Below are 22,229 nucleotides of genomic sequence, written 5' to 3'. Positions count from 1 at the left end.
CCAAGCCTTTTAAAGTGTATGCATAAATTGTAGCTATTTCTTTTCCTTTCTGTATGTATAAAGAGCACATAGACGTAAAAATGCCTCATGGGGAACTTTAAAATGATCCATTTCTTTTTATTCATGTGTCCCCTATACTCGTCGTTTCGTCCGTTGATTGGTGCAAGCTGCATTAACGGTTTTTTGGTGTCCGATTTTTTAAATCACGCATCCCAGTGTGCTGCATTTGCCGGGAGGGGAAATTTGTTTGACAGCAACCCTTAAAGTGACAGCAAGATATAGCAATCAAAACAAACACACAAAAGCAGTGAAAAAGGACTAATTCAACTGGAGCAAGGAAAATATCGACCATGTAATCCCGTTCGTGTTGTTTTTACTGTTTTAACCATAATTGCTACCAATGTTTACGTAACGCGCGCATTATCATGGATAGTGCATAATCTAATCTAGTCAAACGTACAACAGTTCAAAGTGTTTGTAGAGGTGTTAGAAGTTTAGTTTGTTGCATGGAAAGGCAAGAACCATGAGTGAATCGGACCATCGTAGAAAAAACCCTTTCGCTGCTCCTGCCCGGCAGAGTGACATGCGGCAGGATGGTGGAGACGATTTCGAAGGCCACGAGCAATACGACGAAACGTTAGGCGAAGAAGTTCCGTCGGCAATGACGGAATCGTACAGTGAAATCGCCTACACGCACAACCTGTTCGCGGGAGCGGCTGCCGAAGAAACGGACGGTGGTGCAAGCAACGGTAACCAACCGGACGGATCATCTTCGTCCTCGTCGTCTTCGCAGACGAAAAAACGACCCGACTCCTTGGTGTGTGATGGACGTAAAGGTATGGCGCAGTGTTTACGTGCTTTTTTCTTTTGCTAAATAAAACAAAACTCTCTATCTTGCCAGCTTCATTCCCGTACAACCTCGAAGGAACGGTACGGGTGGACGGCAACATGACGCACTTTGTGGCGGAAAACTTAGAGTACAAAATCAAGCTAGCCAGCCCGGTGACGGTCACACGGAAGGATTCCTGCAATCTGTCCAGCTCGCGGCAAAGCACACCCTCGGCAGCTACCGGTGGTCTCAGCGGGCTAAGCTTTGGCCCCGGCACTAGCGGTGCTAATTTAACTCTGCCCGGTACTAGCAGCAACCGAGGACCGATGGCGTACGGGAGCGGATTCGTCGCTCCCCATCCAGCCTCAGCCTCGTCCGTCGATCCGAACGTGCTGAACGAGATCGAACGCGAGGCGCAAGCGCTAGCCGCATCGGTCGACAATCTGTCGGAAAGCTTGTGCAGCGTGCTGCACTCGATCTCCTCGATCACGGCGGACAATGTGGAGATCTACAAAAACTCCGTCACGAAGCTGACGGACTGCATGGACGGTAACATCAAGTGTATGTACACGATAATGGCCAAAGCGGAGGAAATTTCCAAAACGATCAAACCGGCCGAAGCCCTAGCAGTAAGAATGTAAGTAATGCGCTGAAGGGGGGTAGGGTGGCATTCAAGTAACGCTTTTTGTTTGTTTTGTGCGATTGCAGACGTGAAATTAAACGACTTGTCGACATGCTGGAAAGCAACGTTTGAGCGTGACAGTCATCTACAGGGAGAGGCATTGTTACAGCTGCGCGTGAGAATTATGTACACATTCCGCCTATTTGGTACTATATAAGTATGAGAGATTATTTATTATCCCTTTAACTAACCTCGGGCTGCGGGAGTATAGCTCTACTGCCCCGAAGCTCGCCATTGCCACGCAAAGGTGCAACAAAAAATCAATCCCTCCGTGCTCTATATGTTATGGTCCCTTTATTAATACCCCTTCCTTTATTCCGATATTAAATAGTATTTTATTTTTAATTTTAAGTTAACTCGTTCAGTTTAGAGAGGCTTTTGTTTAGTGCTTTTTTACCCCCAAAATGACCCAAAAAGTTCCCTCGACTTACTACTCTTACTAGCCATGTACAACGATAATTGACCGCATTGGAAGAAGAGGTGTATTATTTGTTACGAGTTTAATTTAACGACCAAGAATTTAAAGAAGAACAAACAAACACGACCATTGCATAAGCTAACGAATAAATAATATAACCCAACTGACGTACTTCAACTTCACTCTGCCTCCGTGACCGATCAATATTGGACATCGTAGTACGACTGTCCTAAGGGCGAAAAAGAAACTGAGAAACACCCCAACTAATCCACAATGAACGGTGGAATGCGCCCGTTAAACACGCGCTCGATCTCTTCCGCCACCGCCAAACAGTGCCGGTCCCGGTTACGACTCGCCACGACCTGTATGCCGAGCGGTAGCCCATCCCCATCCAGCCCGAGCGGCACCTGGGTGGCCGGTACGTGCAGCACGTTAAACAGACACCAGTAGCTAAAGTTGTACACGTTCACGAACGCCCCGTAATGGTACGGTGCCGCGTGCGTAGTGCTGTGGTAGAACAGTACCCCATCGTCACCGAGCAGCTCCGTTAGCTCCTGATCGCAGCGACGCGTCAGCTCCTTGATCACGTCCTCCTTTTCCTGCGGCAGCAACGTATCCATGAGCGAGTAGATCGACGCCATCGTGTACTCGCTCCGGCCGGTCAGCTTCTTGGCCAGCTCCACCAGCGGGCTGAGCGGTTTCCCATTGCCCAGCAGCGTGCCAAAGTTGGCCGGCTCCTGCGTCATCCAGTAGCGCCACATGTTGGTCGTTCGGTCGGTGCCGCTGAGCGTTACCTTGCGCACACCGGCCGGTGCAATCTCGCCAAAGTGCTGCACCACGCGGTCCATCGCTTTCTGTAGCGAGGGTTGCACCGCACTGCACTTAATGTCGCCCGATTCGGTGATGTAGAAGTAGCGCAGCTTGCGCACATCGACCGGTTCGTCGAAGCGCAGGCTGGTGCTCTTTTCCGGACCCACCAGTACCTGCATGAGGGGGAGCAGATCCGTTGCGTAGCGGGTCATCGGTCCGGCCACAACCATGGTGGAGGGTTCGCGCCCGGTGCGCAACGAGCAGCCGCGTGTGTTGATGATGCCGGTGGTTGGCTTGTGACCGTAAACGCCACAGTAAAAGGCGGGCATGCGGATCGAACCTCCAATGTCGGTTCCTGGAACAGCGAAAGCAAACATTAGACATTTGCAAGATGCTTAATACAGCCACAGCGATCTTACCCAATCCGATCGGTGTCCCGCAAGCCGCTAGGAGTGCACCCTCCCCTCCGCTAGATCCACCAACCGTGCGCCGATTATCGTACGGGTTGTTTGTCTGGCCGATAATGTTGTTGCGTGTCTCTTGCCTGTGTGTGTGTGGGACGGAAAACAAACAAACAAACATGAGGCACACACACACCCGGAACATGCTGGGCACTATAATTAGCCACCGCCCCCGCTTACCATCGATTAATTTCCGGGATGCTCGTGGTCGCGATAATAATTGCGCCCGCCTCCTTCATCAGCCGGACACACTCCGCGTCGTTGTTCGCCCGGACCGTGCGCCTCGCGACGATACCGAGCGTGTGCAGCCGGTCCTTGACCGCCGTGCTGTCTTTCGTCGTGAACGGTACGCCCAGGAACGGTTTCGCCGCGAGTTCGGCCTCACCGATCGTGCCCTGCTGCAGCCGCTCGTCGATACGGCGCGCCTCCTCGAGCGCATCGATGAACGGACCGTCGAGCACGGCGTTCACCAGCGGGTTGACCTCGTTGAGGCGATCGATAAACGCGCTGATCACATCGTAACAGGACACCTCGCGCGTACGTATCATCCGCGCCAGCTCGACCGCACTGTACGTGACGAGGAGCCGCTTGCGCTGCAGAGTCGGGCAGCGCCGCTTGCTTGGGCCCCAGTACCATTTCAGACACAGGTACAGCACCTTGTCGATCACCAGGTGCAGCAGGGTGAAGAAGTACACGACCATGCGGTTCCGTGCCATTGTGTGTGCTTGCTGTCCGCCGGTTACTGAAAAACTGTTGCCAAAACGGAACGTGTAAGCTTCCCGAGTTAGTAGGTGAAAGTTTTAATGTATGCGGTTTCTGTGCGTGTGTGTGGAACGGAACGGGCTTAGGAGAAACCTGAGTTATCGAGACTTGCTAGGCACCAGGTTAAGCCTGATCCCTTGCTACCCTATCAACGCTTACTAATGAACGGGTGCACCGGTTCACAGAAGCTTTGATAGAACCTTATCTCTATTCTGATTGCAAACCACACAAAAATAAGCCTTACCGATAGTACCACACAGTTCGCGTTACTACTTTCTCTCCCTTGTGGTGCGGTGCGATTACGATACAGACGGGTGCGTACGACAGCCAGTGTCAGTGTCGATCGGATATCTTCAACAGGTTGCACGACCACCACTACTACTGCTAGCAACGAATGTGCAGATGACTCGGCAAAGTGCAGACTGGCTCGGGCACAAACCGGCCACCGATGCCCTTTACGGTACTGCCTCACTGTGTTTGTGATATCGAACACAGCTGAAAGCTGTTCCGTCATAAACGTAAACAAATCGGAACGCACCTATGCTGCACTATGCTTGCGTCCCATGCATGCGGCTGGCATAAAACAGATAAATTTTTGTGATAAATAGTGTTTTAAATTATTCACTTATTTTTACACACAACTTCCAAAAACAAAATATCTAAATATTTTTATACAAATTTCCAAATATTTAACTCCAAATTTTATCCAAATAATTTTTACTCAAGCTACAATTCATATCTTTTTTGGAATAGCTTCAATTCAATATACAGTTTTTGGAATTCTTATCTTTTTTTGTTGTTGGAGAAATATATAGTCTGACAATTTTTGAAAATTGTGTGAAGTAAGTTTCTTGTGTCTGGCATTGACTGGCATGTACTGTACTGTATATTATACAGTATTTCCCTGAGTTACGCGAATACAGGGTTATCCACGATTTATTGGTCGGTTCGCATAATTTTTTAGTTGGTTCCTATATTTTTTGGTGAGTTCCCACGATTTATTGGGCCTTTCCCAGATTTGTTTGGTTCAATTGTATTGATATCTTATCGGACAATACCAGTAAATTATGGAACGGAACCAAAAATCTATGAGATATGATGAATAAATCATTAGACGAGCCCAAAAAGCTATGGGAACAGATCAATAAATCGTGCGAAACCCTGTAAATTAATTGAAAGAAATTATAGGAAAATATGGGCAAAATTTTATGAAAATCGATAGTCTGACAATTTTTGAAAAATTGTATGTAGTGTTTATAAGTTTCTTGTGTCTGGGATTGACTGACATGTACTGTATACAGTCCGAACTCACTGGTTGAACCTCGATTCCCTGCCAAATATTGAATATGTGCTTTTTAGTTGGCACGTTTTTCCATACAAAAAATTTATGAAATTTTTCTCGGCATGCCATGAGATTTTTGTGAATTTTGCAAAAACCGGTTTTCTCATACAAACGAATGCTTTTTAATTGAACTGTCAGCCAACTATTCAGCGTTCATTTAAAAAGCATGCCAACTAAAAAGCGTTCAACTATTGAATTCTAACTGTATAATGTAATCAAATAATCAGTCAACTCGGTTATGTCAATAGACAGTCATCAGTAGTCGAGGCCTTCAATATGCTCTAAAACCAATAGAATTCTGCAGCAGGGTGAAGAAGTGCATCAACATACGGTTTGTTGCCAGATATTATTTTTATTATTCTTATTGTTATTATTTATTTAATTCACAACGAGCACAGTGAATTGAAGATAAAAATTGAAGATAAAAAAGAAAGCGTCTACAATTATCATTAAAATTGATAGGATCTACGAATTTAATGAAGATGTTCCACTACAACTGCAATTATTACAGAAGTGATGATATTAGTAATGCGCATCACTACATAGGCCATGGCAGGAGTTGAAGTCTTGAACTGCGCTGAAGATATCTCGAAGGCAAATGCATCGGAGCTAGCATTGGACTCCGCAGACATACGAATCATACGACCCCTATAGGGTCTGACCGACCAGCCGACCTGTATCGAAGCTGAGGTATCCGCAGAATATTTCTAGTCCTAAGCGGGCGGGATGGTGCGCAAAATGCTAATGCGGGACAACAGAGACGGTGAGTCGAGGGACCACCGTTGAGAAGACCACCGATGAAAAGGCACTGTGCGTTATGTCTCCTTACGGCAAGAGGCTCAAGGCCTAGAAGATGGCATCGTACAGCATACGATGGAATGATTGCACCAGGGTTTATAGTGATTGACAGAAAAAAAACTCTACCCTCAACTCAATATCAGGAAAGAATATGTACATGAATATGTTATCGTTATGTTCGGATTAGTGATGTGCTTTCTGGAGCGCACACACGAATCCGATCCGACTTCGGCTATTGTTAGTCCGATTCCGACCCTGGCAAAATCGGAATCACTAGTTACGCCCAGAGTCGGAGTCGTGCGTAGTCGTTTGGAGTCGTTAGGAGTCATTCGAAGCCGTTCAGAGTCGTCCAGAGCCGCCCGGAGTCGCCCGGAGTCGCCCGGAGTCGCCCGGAGTCGCCCGGAGTCGCCCGGAGTCGCCCGGAGTCGTCCGGAGTAGCCCGGAGTAGCCCGGAGTCATACGAAGTCGGATTGATAGGGAGTCATTCAGAGTCGTCCGGAGTTGTTCAGAGTCAATCGAATTCGTCCGGAATCGGAGTTTGTCGGAGTCAACAGTACCCGTCCTGTGCAATGTGCATGTGATGAGGCATTTCATTTCGTTGAGTTTTTTTTTGTTTTTCACTTTGCACGTATAAAGGTCAATGTTTCGAAGGCCGTCTCCTACTGAAACCGGATGAATCCGGACGACTCTGACTCCGGGTGACTACGGACAACTTCAAATGACTCCGGACGACTCCGAACGATTCCGGACGACTACAACTCCAAGCGACTCCGTGCGATTCCGGACGGCGCAAGACGATTCGAAACGACTCTGCACAATGCTGGGTGGACCTATCTTCCGAAGTTGGTTCCTAAATTATCGGAATCGGATCCTAGCCGACTCCGGACTTTTGTCAACTTTACCCGTCACAAGTTCAGACGCAGAATCTGAATTTGCTAAATGGTGTTTTGGAGTGATCTCTGACAACCATGTGTAGCTTTAGCTTGATCTCGCTACCATTAGAAGCTTATTTTTCATTACGAAAATACTATTTTCATCGAATTGTGCCAATCAGACCTTAACAAAGCTGATCAATAATTGTTAACAAGACCTTAATCCCTTCGAGGGGATTCTCTTGCTTGAGAAACGTTAGCTCAAGTGTGATATATAGATAAGACACATTACTAGATCATATAGAACAATGAAGATGTCATCAGCTATCCTTCACAGACGAATTCAAATTTCCAAAATTGATCCAGAAGTTTGCCTGCATGTTTTTTTTTAATGATGAACTGTTAGGATTTCGAACAAACCCTTATCCACGTCCTGTAGAATATGATATCTTTATTCCACTGCAAAAGTAGTAATCGATCTCTACAATACCCTGCACAAAATGAAACACACATAATTAATCAGTTCAACTTGTTGTATCAGGATTTATTCACTTTTTTGTTTCGTTTATAACTATGCACACAGTAGGTAGGTCTTAGGCACGTCGTTCAAATAAATAATTATCGCTAAGTGTTTAATCTTCGGTAAGAAAGTGTTTTACTTAGAAACACACACACATACACACACACAAACACACAAAAAGGCGACTCTACAAGGCCAGCACAAGGCTGTTGTCCCTCACTGCCTCGCAGTATAATACTTTCCGGTGCATCCGGCCGAACTAGGCTCCGGATCGTTGTTTGCAACTAAAACAACCCAATGACTGTAAACCATACTTGTATGGCCGGGTCTCCTCAAACGTAGTACACGAACGTCCAGTAGAATATGTTGAAGATCACGAACGCGATCGGGAAGACGAAGCGTGACCGTTTGTCGATCCAGATCGCCACCTCTTGCGGTGTCATCGTGGTCCAGCCGTTTCCGTTCACATTGCTCGTTTGGCCCTCGATCTGGATCGTAACGTTGGAGGCTTCCGTCATTGCCCGATCAACATCGGTCGTCGAGATGATGGGCAGGGTGGCACTGCTGGGGCTCTTTTGAGGGATGGACTTTTGAGTAAAAGATAAAATAATGGTTAAACATATTGTATTTACAAGGAATAGCACGCACTGATCTATATGCTTACATGCACGGTTAGATAGTTGTTGAAGGAGTTGGCCGAAACGGTCGTGGCAGAGTCGGCCAGCGAAGTGCAGGAGTGTGACTTGTGCAGCCCGCTCATGTCCTTGCGCGCCGGCCGCGGTGTGATGGCCTGCTTGAGCACGTGCTTACTGTTAACCTTCTTCACCTCCACGTTGCGCTTCCGGCGCCAGATCGTATTGACGAAGGCGAACTCAACCAAACTGCCAAAGATGAACCCGGTACAGCCGAGGAACCAGATCTCGGACGCCTTAATGTAGCTGACCTTCGGGAGCGTTTTGCCTTGGGCGGAAGCTAGCGTAATAAACGTCAGCATGGTGCTAGTGCCGAGCGTAATGCGGGGCGCAGACTGATCCGCCTGCAGCCAGAAGGTGACCCACGAGATAGCGACCAACATGATCGAGGGGATGAAGTAATCCATCATGTAGAAGCCCATCTCGCGCGCCAGATGTACGGTGAAGCTGAGCGAGCTGTAGTTACCAGCTGAAAGTGTCGCGAGAATGGAGCGTTAGTCCTTCATCAGGCTAGTGTCATCAGCATTCAGACTTACCGAAAGCACCATGGCGAAGATCACTCAGATCCGCATTGATAACCGTCTCGTTGGTGAACATCTCCAGCAGCACGTACTCGGTGAGATGCAGCTCCGGAGCCAGCGTTACAGGGGATTTGTGCTCCCAGAGTAGCACCAAATCGTCCTCATTGTACATCCCTGTGAGGAAACAAAGACCCATCAATCCGATCATCTCAAACGATCAACACTCCCCAAACGATGGACGCGTGATACTTACAGCTCTCCAGCACGGTGGAACAGTGCTGCTCGTCGAACGGGAACTTCTGCAGATTCATCCAGCAGTACAGGGTGGCGCTGATGCGCGTCGATACAATCACCGTACCGTCGGGTGAGATCGAGGTAAGGATGTCCTTCTCGGCCGTGCCCAGTATGTCGGAGCTGCGCTCGTTCGCGAGGAAGACGTGCGGCACCCAGAGCAGATCACGCAGCGACTGTTCGCCCATGATCGGTTTCGTTCGGTTCGGTGCCACCTCCCGGAACACCAACCGCGGATCGACGTAGCGGAACTGGAGCAGTGCGTGTATCTTAAATTGCTGTACGCGGTGGGAAGAGCGGAATAGGGTTAGAATATAGGTTTAGGAAATCGGGTGCATCCGCTTACCAAATCGTGTGCTTCTAAATTTTGCATAAAATAGATGTAGGCACGGGCGTACACCTTTACCGGGCCGTTTGTACCGTTGATGGATTCTGAAAAAGGGCAGCATTTAATGATTAATTTGCATGTTATTGTAATAATGGAAACGTTGCGGTTGTAGCTTACCTCGCTTGGGACGCTCTAGCCGATCGTACCGACAGACATGTGTTAATCGCGTCAGAAGTTGCGTCTGTGAAAGATGGTCCGCTCCTTCTAGCGTGGGACACTCAGAGTCTCTGTAATGGGAAAATAGAATGAGTAATTAGATCTCAAAAAACTCTATGCCGGATCGAAACAGTTTCAAATCTGTCAAATCCAAGATTTTTTACGTCAAATTGAATTGCCATTCTCACAGTGCTATGTCGATTTAAGTCATTTGATAAAGAAAATTAAGAGAAAGCGTAACATTTTTGTTGACACTTGTTATGTTCGTATGGTACAGGCATGGCTAGTACTTGCAAAGGGTATAAATTAGCAAAATAGAAACTGATCTTTTTCTTAGCCTACATTAACGATCGTCTTGGTTATGAATGCGTTATGCTGGGTTAGTAGAATTGAATTAATCACTTAAACGAATAATTAGTCCATGCTGCCTGAAAACGGTCAGAATGAACCAGTGCTTCTATTGAACATTCTTACTGTTGCACACTGCAACAGGACTCTTTGTTTCGCCAGTGGGTAATTATTTTTAAAGTTAAAACAAGCGTTTTTTAAGCTGTCTTATTATTTATTTTTTCGTTAGAGACGCTAAAAAATTCGTCACTTGCCATGGGCTTTGACGAAGGAGTGACCTAGCATCTTTCGCTTAGCCTAGATCGGGATCCTTCGGGAATGCTTAACCCGATCAGTGGTAGACGTTGACCACACTAAACACTGTCTGTGTCGCCCTCTTTCGGGAATCACAAGAAATAATACTGTGCCAGTGAATCGACAGTTAATAATAATTAACACCTACAGACAGCTCAAAAATGCATTTGTTATATGATTTCTGCAGGATTTTTGAATGTCTCCGAATATTGTTTGAATGATTTTAATAATTTGGATAACGGACTGACAGACGAAGGCGCTAGACCGTGAGCGGTTTCGGACATTCCTGGGGTAGGCCAAGACTGCAAAGCGGTTAGAGCGCCGGATAAGTAGGTAAGTAAGATTTTAATTTATTATCAATTTCTACATACTTTTCAATCGTTTGTTTAGAAAAATGTTGTGGCATTGTCAATAAATTTTAGTAACGATCTTAAACTATTTGGAAAATGGTTAATAATTAATCGTCTAACAAATTGTTCAACAAATTCAATACATTTCACTAACTAGATATTCAATTGTAAGATTTATTTTAAAAAATCTAGGTGAGTACGAGATGAGACGACGAGACGAGACGAGACGAGCTTAAAACAATTAAACCGAGCTATTAAAATTCCTTGTAATAAGAAATGTTTTAATCTTTCTTTAATCTTGCTTTAATCCTAGTTTTATAATCAGTTTCAATAACTACAGTAATAATTTGGGCGCATTTCAAACTAAAAAAATGTCTTGGACGAGTTGGATATCATTATTCACAAAGCTACAAATGAACCTCTCTGATTGAAGTTATCTGGTTGTGTTTATTATGAAAAAGGCACTAGGAAATCATCTATGGGAATTAATCCCCTATTTAGGTCATTTAGTGCTGATCTCCACAGTGTGATGTCATGTGCTGAAGCTCACTGGTCGATGTTTTCGAAGGCTCTTGGAGCCTCCACCTTAACCTTGACCTTTCTGGCTACAGGGGAATAAAACAGCATAACTTACACAACACAACATATTACAAACGACCACATCGGTTGTAAAACAAAACTCACAGCCATAATCCCGTGGAAGGTCTTTGGGCTTGGTTTTGGCAAAGGTGCGAACTCTTCTTTTATTACCACCCTTATAAGTGATACAAATTGGGATTAATATTTTCGATTGTTTGTATTTAAGAAATTGTAGCAAATGATACAAATCAAGATTTCTCAGCTTAGTCCTTTCCGATCAGTTATCTTATACCAAGGTTTAATTTAATTTACATTTCAATATTTCTCCTTGATCTCTTTTGAGTCATCTTGCCTGGGTCTGGGAATGATAATCGTAAAAATAGAAATCCTTCAGCCCACACTGAAACAGTACGTGCAAGTGCACTTGCAAAGCAAACTATCGGCAGGCAGCGTGCTCTTACTCTTCCGCCACCGGAGGACGTATGATGTCAAATTACACACCGAACGAAGCCAAACCCTATCATCAACGATCCGGCCCGGAGATACAGGAGATCGGATAGTAGTAGGTACGCATTAAGATGATGTGCCGTTGTTTGTTTGTTGTGGCGCGTTATAAAGACTCTTCTCCATGCCTCATTGCGCACCAACCTCCAGCCATCATTACTATAGCTTTTTGTTTGGCCTTGTTTATTTCTTCACTAATGGGTTAATAAAGTGGGCTCCTCCTTCCACCTCCTTCGTGGATGCTGCTGTTGCGGGAATTGTTTACGGAGGGAGCGTTCGTACACCACCACAGGCGGTCAGATGATAAATGTGGCTATAAATGGGAACTTAACCAACAAAATCCGAACGAAACCAATTCCAGCGGTGTTATGCGCAGATGCTAGCCACGAACTTGAACCGAGCCTGCGTTTGGCCAGGCGGAAGTTTTGCCGGGTGTGCCAATGATGGGGAAGATGTTTTGGCTACCGTCACCCGGTTTATGTCAGTTTGCGGTGCGTTTTGTTGCTACGGGGTATGCGCTCACTGCTCGTTTGGCGGTCTTTTGTGACGCACAATACACAGCCGATGGACGGATTAGAGCTAACGGAAGCGAAACGAGGCACCTTATACAATGGTTTCGATCGTCTGTCCTTAAACTTGTGCTGTTGAAGGCAATAGAGTGCATTGGAGTTTAAGTTTAATCGCTCATAGCGGGCTTAAGTTAAACTAGGTAATAGTGGTTTAAACTAGTTTCAAAGTAAACTAACTGTGCAGTAGAACAAGAATAAAAGTACATACAAACATAAAACAGAAGGACATTAAAGGAAGGACGTTGAAGGGTGGTGAAAATATGTTTAAATCAACCGCGAACGCAACTAGTTGCTCACAGCAAGGGTTCGTCGCCTAACAGCAGCTGTTGAAGTCTATTGATTTACTCGACCGAAATGCCGTACCTTGCATATCGCGGTTTTGCATCTTACGCTACAAGAAAGTAAAAGTAATTTGAATGCAATTTATAATTGTTTTCTACGATAAAAAAAGGTTTTTCCAAGAAGAAAACAACGGCTCATATTTGTTACAAAATTTTTGAAATTCGTTAAGGATTTTAAGAAAATATAAGTAAAAAAAAATCCTTAGAAAAATGCTTTACCTAAATAAAACATCAAAAGTTAATGAACTAATTTAACACAAAATACTAGATGATCCCAAAAAGTCGCGGCTAAAGTAAGCGGCTTTGCACTGCTGCACGTCGGAGATCGCATTGTAGCACCTCGATCGTTACGCAGTTGGCGCACCTCGATCATTTCGATACCAGTCACGACCTCTCTTAATACGCTCTTCACTACCCCTCTTACACACCCCGAAGAGCCCGCAAAAAAACTGTTTTACGATTAGACGTGTCCGTGGTTTAATTGCAACATGAGTTGTAATTTAATTTACGATCGATGCTCGGTAACGCATCCCAAAGTGCGCGCACCTAGCTGCAAGGCAAATTCACTTCCCATGCATTGCTGTGATAATAAGGACGCGTGGTGGATGGGCGCGATAAAATTAATTTGTTTGTTCGATTAAGCAATAAGGTTAACGACATCTGCGATTGCAATCATTTCCCCACCACCTTACGGAAGCTCCCGGCAGATCAAGGACCCGTCCATAAACTTGACTATAATTCGAGTGGAGATTCTTCGACTTTGAAATCTTCAGCGTGTTGTAACGGGCGTTTGCAAACGCCAGACTTTGTTTGGGGCGGACTGCACACAGAATATGCACTTAATATGCAGCACCGTACTGTCTCGGGAGGTGGCAGTCGGTCGTTGCAAGGTTCCTTCGCCTGCGAGGCGATTAAACCTGCGTGCCCGTTTGTTGGCCCTGGTGCGTACACCACGGCAGGGTGTTACCTGGCTGTATCGGTTAATCGGGGGGGGGGGGGGGGGGGGGGGGGGGGGGAGTGAACCAGGGGGAGTGAAACGTGCTAAGACACGTTTTCATAAATTCGGTCGATTTGTATGCAAACGCAAAATCGATCCAGCGGGTTCGTGGTGTACCGCCACGGTTAAGCACGGTGCAACACCCGGCAATAGGGAAGTAATTGGAAGCTGTCGATGGCGATTTACTGTTTTACTTCACCCGGTTGTTTCTTGCTCTTGCTTCATCGCCCCGTCCGACGCGTGCTTGAACGTAATAAAGTCATCGTGGGTTGCCTGTGCGTAAATAAGTGCTAGTGACACTCATTAATGGTAGGTTTTTTTTGTTGCTCTTTAAAGAGCTGTTACTCGACCAAACGTATGATCAATAAACCTTTGACTGTAAAAGAGACCAAGTACAGGAGGATTGTTGTTAATTTTTATGGCACTATTAACAAAAGACAATTGTTTTCAATTTTTATGCAAACTAATTTTAGAAAAAAATATTCACTGATAGAATATAATGATAATAATAAAGTTTTAGAGCCCAATTCATGCAAACAAAAACTAGTGTCAGCAATCACGTTCTAGTGCATTTTGCTCAGCTAAACATTCATAACAACCTAACAGTTGTTGCTACTTTATGTGTATCCTAAAGCGTTGTTTAGCGTACTGGAATTGTTGATCATTTTGCAAAACACGGGAGATTGATTACAGTCGTTACCGCTAAATTTTGACTCTAACTCACATATTTTTGTCTCTAAGGCAACAATTTTTGACAGCGGGTCATCATTTTTGTCGCTAGTGCATCAATTTTTGACAGTGCGCATTACCGTTTGTCTGTAAGGCATCAATTTTTAACTGAGAGTCAATCATTTCATTCACAAAATTCTTAACTGCATACTCTGAAATTATTGAAATAAAGTAAAGCTGTTATTGTTTTTTTTATTGAGTACAAATTATAGCAAGTATTATTATGCCAATTTTGGAAGTTTTACTTAATGGGGTGAAAAAGTTGTATTTTTAGGTGTGAACAATGCCTTTAGCATTTATTAAACTTCATTATTTTTTTCTCTAAAAAACATCAAATTATCAAATTTGTAAAACAAAAACTGTCAAAATCGTCTTAAATACCTTCTAAAATTATCATGATTTCTACAACAGTCAAAATGTGTTGACTTACAGATAAAAATAAGTGCGTTAGAGTCAAAAATTGATTCGCACTGTCAAAAATGGATGCTTTAGAGCCAAAATTTGGTGGCAACGACTGTAACTTATATCCAAATTTGGGAATAAAAACGGATAATTAATAGCATTTATTGTGTTGTTATCTGAACCCATTAGTGGCCAGTGAATGAAATTTCATTCGCAAAATACACCATTTTTGGAATACAGTAATTTTCTATCAAACTAACCTGTTTAGCGTGTTGTAAATGATACAATATGGTAATTTTAGCATGCTTTTCGTGTCAGAGTCACTTCATCTGTTTTTTTCGTTGTGCTTGAAGTGCGCAATGTTAGAGGAAGTATCGAAGTTCTCCATTTTCTATTTCTTGAAAGATTTATTATTCCTCAAATTTCATACAAAAAGTGACAAGGCTAGTGTAAAAAGAGATATCTAGCAAAGGATCGGAACAAAATTAAGAACTGCCTTAAAATTGGGATTAAGCGTATGCAATTTCATACGTTGAGCTACTACGTTATACTTTATTTCATTTATAGGATAAACTCGCTTCCCGATAATAGTAATCCCTTAGAACAGTCCCCTTTTATAAAGATTTGGGCGAAGACAGAACCGAAAAACTATACACTAAATACACTAGATTACACTAAATATAATTGATTGATCGCATTGTTTTGTAATACAGCATATATCATTTGTATCATGTTTTTGTACACCCGGGCAGTAATGGGTTAAACAAGATATTATTAATCAAATCTTTTGCGTCAAGGAAAGTTCTCTTCAGTAAAATAAATTACACAAACAGGCTGGTAATATTTTCCACAGTGATTGCCCTTCTCATTTCTTTAGATAAATATGATTTATGCACCAATTTATAAATGTCCATACATTAGCATAAATATTTACATTTCCATACAGCCACACGAACACAATCCATATGCATTAAATAATTTGAAAAAAACATATAATCCCTTCAATTGTGCGCCGCTCAAGGGTTAATTAGCTACTTGAGATTCACTTTCATTCACCGCACGCATGGCACAAAAAAACCGTTTCAATCAACCGCTTCAATTACCGCCATAGAGCGCTCCTTAGTGATTCCGATTATTATGTCCTGTGATCTGGTGGGGACCACCTTTTTCCCTGTGTTGCTGACCTACCTAGTATACCGTTGTGATCATCCGGTATAACACTTGCGAGGAATAGTGCAACGAGAGTGTGTGAATGAGAGAGAGAGAGGTTCCGGGTTATTAAAATGTGTTTCGCTGTCATTTACGGCAAAACGCGGCTGTATTTACATTTTCACAAACAGCAGCAAGGGTGGTGGTGCGGGTGCTCTAGTGTGCTCAACAAAAAAAAAACATAAGCGGCACGTGATTTATCCGATCCTAACACGTAGCAGGTATGTCGTGTGCGCATACCGGACGAGCGTGTGTTGGCTTGCGAGATGTTTTTTTAGCGCCTTTTGCACACTCCGCGCCAAGATCAAGGTCAGTTTCAGTTTCGGTGGGGAAAAATGGGAGGGAAACCCTGTCTTTTGAGTGGAATAAATTAAACCAATATCGTTTGGAGGGTTCTGGGAGTGCAAAATTACTTAAAGAAACCAGCAAAACGCTACGATATCCGGCAGAACCAGTTCTGAAGGAAGTCATAAAATGGGCCGCGCTTCGAATTTGAAGATCGTTTGACCGTGGTGCTTTGATCTTTTTTTTTCGTGTCCTTGAACATTGAAGAGGATGTGTGGTTTTTAATCGGTTTCCTACCAGTTTGGCGTCTTTTGTGGATGGATTTTTGCATTGATGCAAACTACCAATCGCCAATGTGAAATTCAACGTGCACTCGGTTATATATCTGTGTACAAAGAATTGTACGATGTCACCGCGTTGCGCAGCCGCTTTTTGTTCACGTGCTTCAGATTAAGTGAAATATTTAATGATTTAAACGGGAATAACAACCCACCCGGTAATCACGTTCGCTTGTTTCGAACCAACGTTTGGGTTCAGAATCGTGTCTGGCTGGCTTCACACACTTCACACTCTCAAGCCGGGGATGTTGGTACAATTGTTGGCACGATCTGTCAATTACAGTCAACCGTCACATGGGGTCCTAAAGATTCCTCAAAATTAGACGAGAAATGATTTCATCAGCACACAAGAGCTAGAAACCGGAACGACTACTACAACGAGGAACTTCAGTCAACTAGCGGCTTTGCGAGGTGGAGAGCTGAACGCCTTAAATGAGCCATCGATTGCTATTTTGAGCGAAAATGGCTTTTCAAAGACAAAGGTGTCAATGTGGTGTGAAATTATATGTAAAAACCAGCTCCTTGTGTTGACCATTTGTTTTAAAATTTCTAAATGAAATGCCTCAAAGCCTTTGCAAAGCAAATTATCAGCACAGACTACAGACAATGTACAGTCTTTCGTTTATCTTTCGTAACTACGTTCGTTGAGCAGACAGGAGAGGAAATAACAAAACATCAAACAGCAAGATAAGTGCCTGGGTACGGCACGATCGACGTGATCAAGATATATTTCTGCGACCAACCGGCTCGCGCAGCCTCCTCCAGGCCCTCGTTAATGGAATTGCTGTGTATGGGCTGTGCGATAAAATCGAACAGCCAATACAGCACAACAAAACCTTTTTAATAAACTCAAAACGTGTGCGCAAGCGTTTTGGGGAACATGGCTGGAGGATGGGGTGTGTGTGTGTGTTTATTGTTCGAGGGGGGAGGGAGGGGCTCGAATCTAATGAAGTGTACTCCAAAGCGCACCACCGATACAGGTCCTACGGTGGGAGGGCGGCCATTTTTCAAAAGAAGCAAGTGCAAGTGCGCACAAACAGTGTGCCGATTGCGCCACAAAATGCGTTCATTGCGTTCGAATGCGACATTGAACTTGTCAGTTGTTCCCTCCCCCCCCTTCTCACAAACACGTACAGCGGGTCCGGGGGTCAACGGTTGAAGCATTTAGCCCCTAGACGCTAGTGTAGCTACTGTGCTGTCCCTTCGGGGCAATTGCCAGGAAGTCATCATGGTGGGAAGCCGGTACAGTTTGAACCGGTTTTAGCTTTTTTGTTTTACTTCTTCCGAGAGCCATTTCCAACATCCATAAATTGAGGCCTTGCGTACGAAGAATCAATGATTCCATCTCTTCCATTTGGGTGGTCATCAGCAAATAAGCCGGCATCGGAAAGATGAAACAGCTCCACAAGAATGTGAACCTGTTTCCGATTGGCCCCACACCAAGCAGATGAACTTGTTTTTCATCTTCAATGCTTAATGTCAAAAGTTCAAAGCTTGAAGAAGCGAAAAGATAAAAAAACGGTCTGAAAACAAGACGCGATCACTTCATTCTGGAGTACGATCACGTAGCGTTCAGTTGCAGCGCAGCTCAAGTGATTTCGCTGTCAAAACAGTCTACCCAGAGCTATCTGTCAGCGAGCTGTCAAACAAACGGTCTGCCTACTAGGATACTGAACGCCAGAGGCGCGTTCAACGGCAGCGCTACCGACCACGTTCAATTGCGGCGCGTACTGCGTGCGACCGTTGGCGCTGTAGCGTGCGACCCTCGCGTTGCACACAATGCACAGCCACTCAAACCGCCAGACGCGTTTCAATAGCGTCTGTTGACATCGGCAACGCAATTGTGTCATTGGCACGATGTGCCAATAAAACAATTAATCATCGAAAATTGAAACTTTACCACCGAAGCTGCTAAGCTTTCTTACGACCACTTTAGCTTAGAATGACCGCCTCAGCATCACTGCCAGTGGTACTGCAAGATAAAAACACACAGATATTTCTTCCGTACGTGCCCGCATGTGATTTAGCGCCGAAGTAAGGGCGCACACGGAGGTGAGCCCCTTATCGGAAGAGGCTGTGAATCATTCGTTTCATACGCCTTGGTGCCTAGGTGAGTAGCAGTAGCAGCAGTAGCAGCATTCAGTCACACTCATACGAACGAAGGGTACAATAGCGTGGCTTTGTGTGGCCACTTGCTGCTTATTTACCGACTGCATATATCCGTAGCGAGAGATAAACGTGTCCACAACTGCCCCATCCCACACACGCCGCGAAACGGTAAAGAGTTTTGCAAACCAACCCCATTCCCCCCATCACACTCTCTCCTCCTCTTTTGCACCCCACCGGTGTAGGTGTACTATACACACACACACGGCGTAGTGTGTTCACACACATGTTTTGTGGATTTTAAAGCCTAGAGCCTTCCTGTTTGCAGGCGGATGATTAAGGTTGTGTAATAATTACATTAATCATGGTTATATTTAGCATGCGTATTCAGAGTTCACAGCAAGAAGAATTTTTTAGGTTCTCAAATCATCAAAGTCGCGTCGTCTGCTTCTAACCAACATGTGTCTACATTAACTCGAATTCTTCTTTCCAATATTCGTTATGCGTATTCAGAGTTCACAGCAAGAAGAATTTGTTAGGAATTTGTCCTCAATCATCAAAGTCTTGTCGTCTGCTTCTATCCAACGTTTCTTTTTCCAATCTTCTTTATGGTACTACATACTAGCAAGTGAAGAAAGCCTGATTACATTATTTCTTCAACAATAAAGCTGTTTTGAAAAAAGAAACTTAAATATATTGACAATGATATTTTCTCAATTACTGGTTTAGCAGAACACTTTTGGAGCTGTTCCGTTTCAGCACGTCCTAGGTAATTAGTGGGGATTTTTTCAATGTAGCACTCATAGAGCCTAATGAATGGTTTCATCAACTCAGTGAGCATTATTTCAGGTTGATTTAGCATCCAAGAAAGATCGCTAGCCAACATAAATTTTACACGCAAACGTGGTACTTTACTATTTCCTTTAAACTGCATAAATTGAGGATTTTTCGACGAGTTATGCAATGGTTGTTTTAGATAAATATAATAAAATCTCCAATTCCCGAGTTGACGGTGTGATGTATCGATAGTGATTATGCAAAAATATACTTTAGATCAGTGATGTCAAACTCGTTTTGGGTCGCGGGCCGGATTACAGTTGAAAATATTCTCGCAGGGCCGCATTTGAGCGGTGTTGGGTAGGTGGGGGAGGAGATTATGGGGTGAATAAAATTCGACCTTTTTATACCAAAATATATCATTTAGATATTTTAAGTGTTTCCAGGTCCAGGTTTTGTTTGCTCCACCACCCACTACACAACATGGTGCTTTCGATCGGAATGATGCGATGCGAAAATCATTAAGGACTTATTCTTTGACCTAGAATCGTATCTAGAATCGTAGAAATAAGAAACATGGAAATACAAATATATTACGCAAATCAGGTTATATTTACTCATACCTATCTTTAGCGGCGATCGCGGACCTAACCCAGACATTTTATCATTCTTATATGCCAGATATATGCCAACTTTGAGACTGGCTTTGGATAGTTCTTTAAACCTCGTATATCACCTCAACATATCGACACACGAGAAAATATCATTGTCAATATATTTCAGGTTTCTTTTTTCAAAACAGCTTTATTGTTGAAGAAATCATGTAATCACACTTTCTTCACTTGCTAGTATTGAGTACCATAAAGAAGATTGGAAAAAGGAACGTTGGATAGAAGCAGACGACAAGACTTTGATGATTGAGTACAAATTCCTAACAAATTATTCTTGCTGTGAACTCTGAATACGCATAACGAATATTGGAAAGAAGAATTCGAGCCACGTGTGGCCCGCGGTTTGTATGTTTGACATGTCTGCTTTAGAATCTCCTTGTCTGGTGAAGTGCTTAAAACTAATCACTGCCGTTTACTAGATACGTTTGCCGACCCCTGATGTAATCGATCTATAGTCGATCTTGTGAACCACACAGAATTTCGACCGGAGTTGTGATTTCCATCCAAGTAGCCAGCAAACACGTGCCCGTCAGCTAAAACGCTACCAAAATTGTCGATTGCACCTTTGATCCCACATAAAAAAGACGACCAACACGTGTCGGCGAGATCCCCACATACACACATAAAAAACAACGCGTGGCGTAAACACATGAGTTACAGCTTAATTATCCTGCACAAAAATGACATCAGTGGAAGGCGTTCAATTAATGGTCAATTTGCTGAAATTAATAAACATTAACTAAACCATCAACCATTGATGCTTTTTTAGCACCCATAATGCGAGTTCCTCATCGCGGGTAATTGCCTTATACTAGCCCTCCCACTCCCCCCCCCCCCCTCCCCCCTATCTGCACTTACTTGCCGCTGGACTTGGCATCTGGCCGATTGTCGTCCGTTGCATTCACGTGCAAGATGTCCGCCTCAACCGTGGCCGGCGGCAGCAGCAGCTTCTGTATCTCCTCCGGCGACATGGTCCGTTCGGTGGTGGACGTCGGTTCCTGGGTGGAAGCCACCGTCGAGGTGCTGGAACTGTCGACCGAAACGGTCGGTGGGTTGGTCGGTAGGGCGACGAACACCGCCGTACTGCCGGGCTGGTTCAGCTCCACCAGCTCCGTCTCGTTCAGCAACGGTGACCGTGGTGTCGGTGGCGTCATGCTGACGCTGCCGTGTGCCGTCACCTCTACCACTGTCGTGGGCGGCTGATCGGCACCGCTCTGCGCTATCACGGCCGCAACCAAAGCGACCAGGCACTGGAGAAACACGTACGCGGCGGCTCCCGGCGAATGCATCTTTTACAAACGCCTTATCTTAGGTACTGCAGCGACCAATAAAGCAACACCCCGATAAGGAGGATTCGTGTGTTCACGCTTTGCTACTTATGCACTGGGCTTGCACAATGCGGGAGGCGCTGGGAACACAGATTGGCGGGCGATTGGGAAACGGATGCGTCAAGGATGCCCAAGGAAGGGACTACATCGATCGGATTTGGGTGCGTCTACCGGGCCCACGCAATTGATCGTGCTTTTTTCCCTCACACAGACAGACAGACACACACACACAAACACACGCGCCCTTTGAGAGCGTTAATCGATCATCGCTCCACTCCTTGGATCTGTCGATCCTTCCAGAACCTTTTGACCTTGCTGATGCTCGCGAAACGCACCCAGCACACACTGGATGGAGATCGCATACGCAGCACACAAACACGCACACACACACACACAGTCGTCTCCTAGACGTCTATTGCTTTGAAGTACACTGTGAAGCACACGTTGGAGCCGTGTGATGCCTTTTTCCTTTCCCGCAAACCACGGCCACTGCACTTGAAAATTTAAACTTTGCTTTTATTTTCTGCCACTAAAATAACGTTTCAACCAACCACTACCACTTGAGGAGAGACAGCGTAACAACGGAACGGAACGGCGGAGTAGGAAAACTCGGAAACAGAAAAACGTGGGCTGCTGCTGCGTTCTGCGCACGGGTCTGCACGTGATCGTTTGGCGTCCGGATTGGGTTTGGCATGCTCGTTGCGCGGAGCCTTTGCTTTTCTTACTGTTCGTCCGCGAGCGGCGAGCAACTGATTATATCCGCGGTCGCGGTTGCGCCCTCGCACGTTCGCGTCTTCCTCGGGTCGGTTCGTTCGTTTGGCGCGATGTGTGTGCGCAGCTCGCTGCGACGGTGCTTGCGA

General features: G+C 44.8%; 3 protein-coding genes across 3 annotated transcripts; 1 reads left to right on the top strand and 2 right to left on the bottom strand.

Annotated features, from left to right (window-relative positions):
- The first annotated feature begins 219 nt into the window (after positions 1 to 219).
- On the top strand, positions 220 to 2,111 carry LOC3292012 (BLOC-1-related complex subunit 6). Its single transcript, XM_553409.4, has 3 exons — positions 220 to 836; positions 902 to 1,466; positions 1,538 to 2,111. The coding sequence occupies exons 1-3, from the start codon at positions 524 to 526 to the stop codon at positions 1,581 to 1,583; spliced, it is 924 nt and encodes a 307-aa protein (XP_553409.4). The 5' UTR covers positions 220 to 523; the 3' UTR covers positions 1,584 to 2,111.
- Positions 1,787 to 4,453, bottom strand: LOC1278991 (fatty-acid amide hydrolase 2). The gene is made up of 4 exons (XM_318647.5): positions 4,207 to 4,453; positions 3,381 to 3,950; positions 3,159 to 3,283; positions 1,787 to 3,094 (listed from the first exon to the last, which is right to left on the bottom strand). The coding sequence occupies exons 2-4, from the start codon at positions 3,914 to 3,916 to the stop codon at positions 2,193 to 2,195; spliced, it is 1,563 nt and encodes a 520-aa protein (XP_318647.5). The 5' UTR covers positions 3,917 to 3,950; positions 4,207 to 4,453; the 3' UTR covers positions 1,787 to 2,192.
- A 3,036-nt stretch (positions 4,454 to 7,489) lies between these two features.
- On the bottom strand, positions 7,490 to 22,219 carry LOC133393235 (pH-sensitive chloride channel 2-like). The gene is given in 7 exon segments (XM_061657084.1): positions 7,490 to 8,149; positions 8,152 to 8,655; positions 8,723 to 8,881; positions 8,961 to 9,276; positions 9,345 to 9,430; positions 9,504 to 9,613; positions 20,900 to 22,219. Coding segments are annotated over 7 exon segments (1,929 nt in total). The 5' UTR covers positions 21,331 to 22,219; the 3' UTR covers positions 7,490 to 7,826.
- Positions 22,220 to 22,229: the final 10 nt, after the last annotated feature.

This window comes from Anopheles gambiae, chromosome 3 (genome assembly GCF_943734735.2).
Source record: "Anopheles gambiae chromosome 3, idAnoGambNW_F1_1, whole genome shotgun sequence".
Classification (NCBI taxonomy): Eukaryota; Metazoa; Arthropoda; class Insecta; order Diptera; family Culicidae; genus Anopheles; species Anopheles gambiae.
Note: the sequence above shows the minus strand (reverse complement) of the source record. Positions and strands in the feature narration are given on the sequence as shown.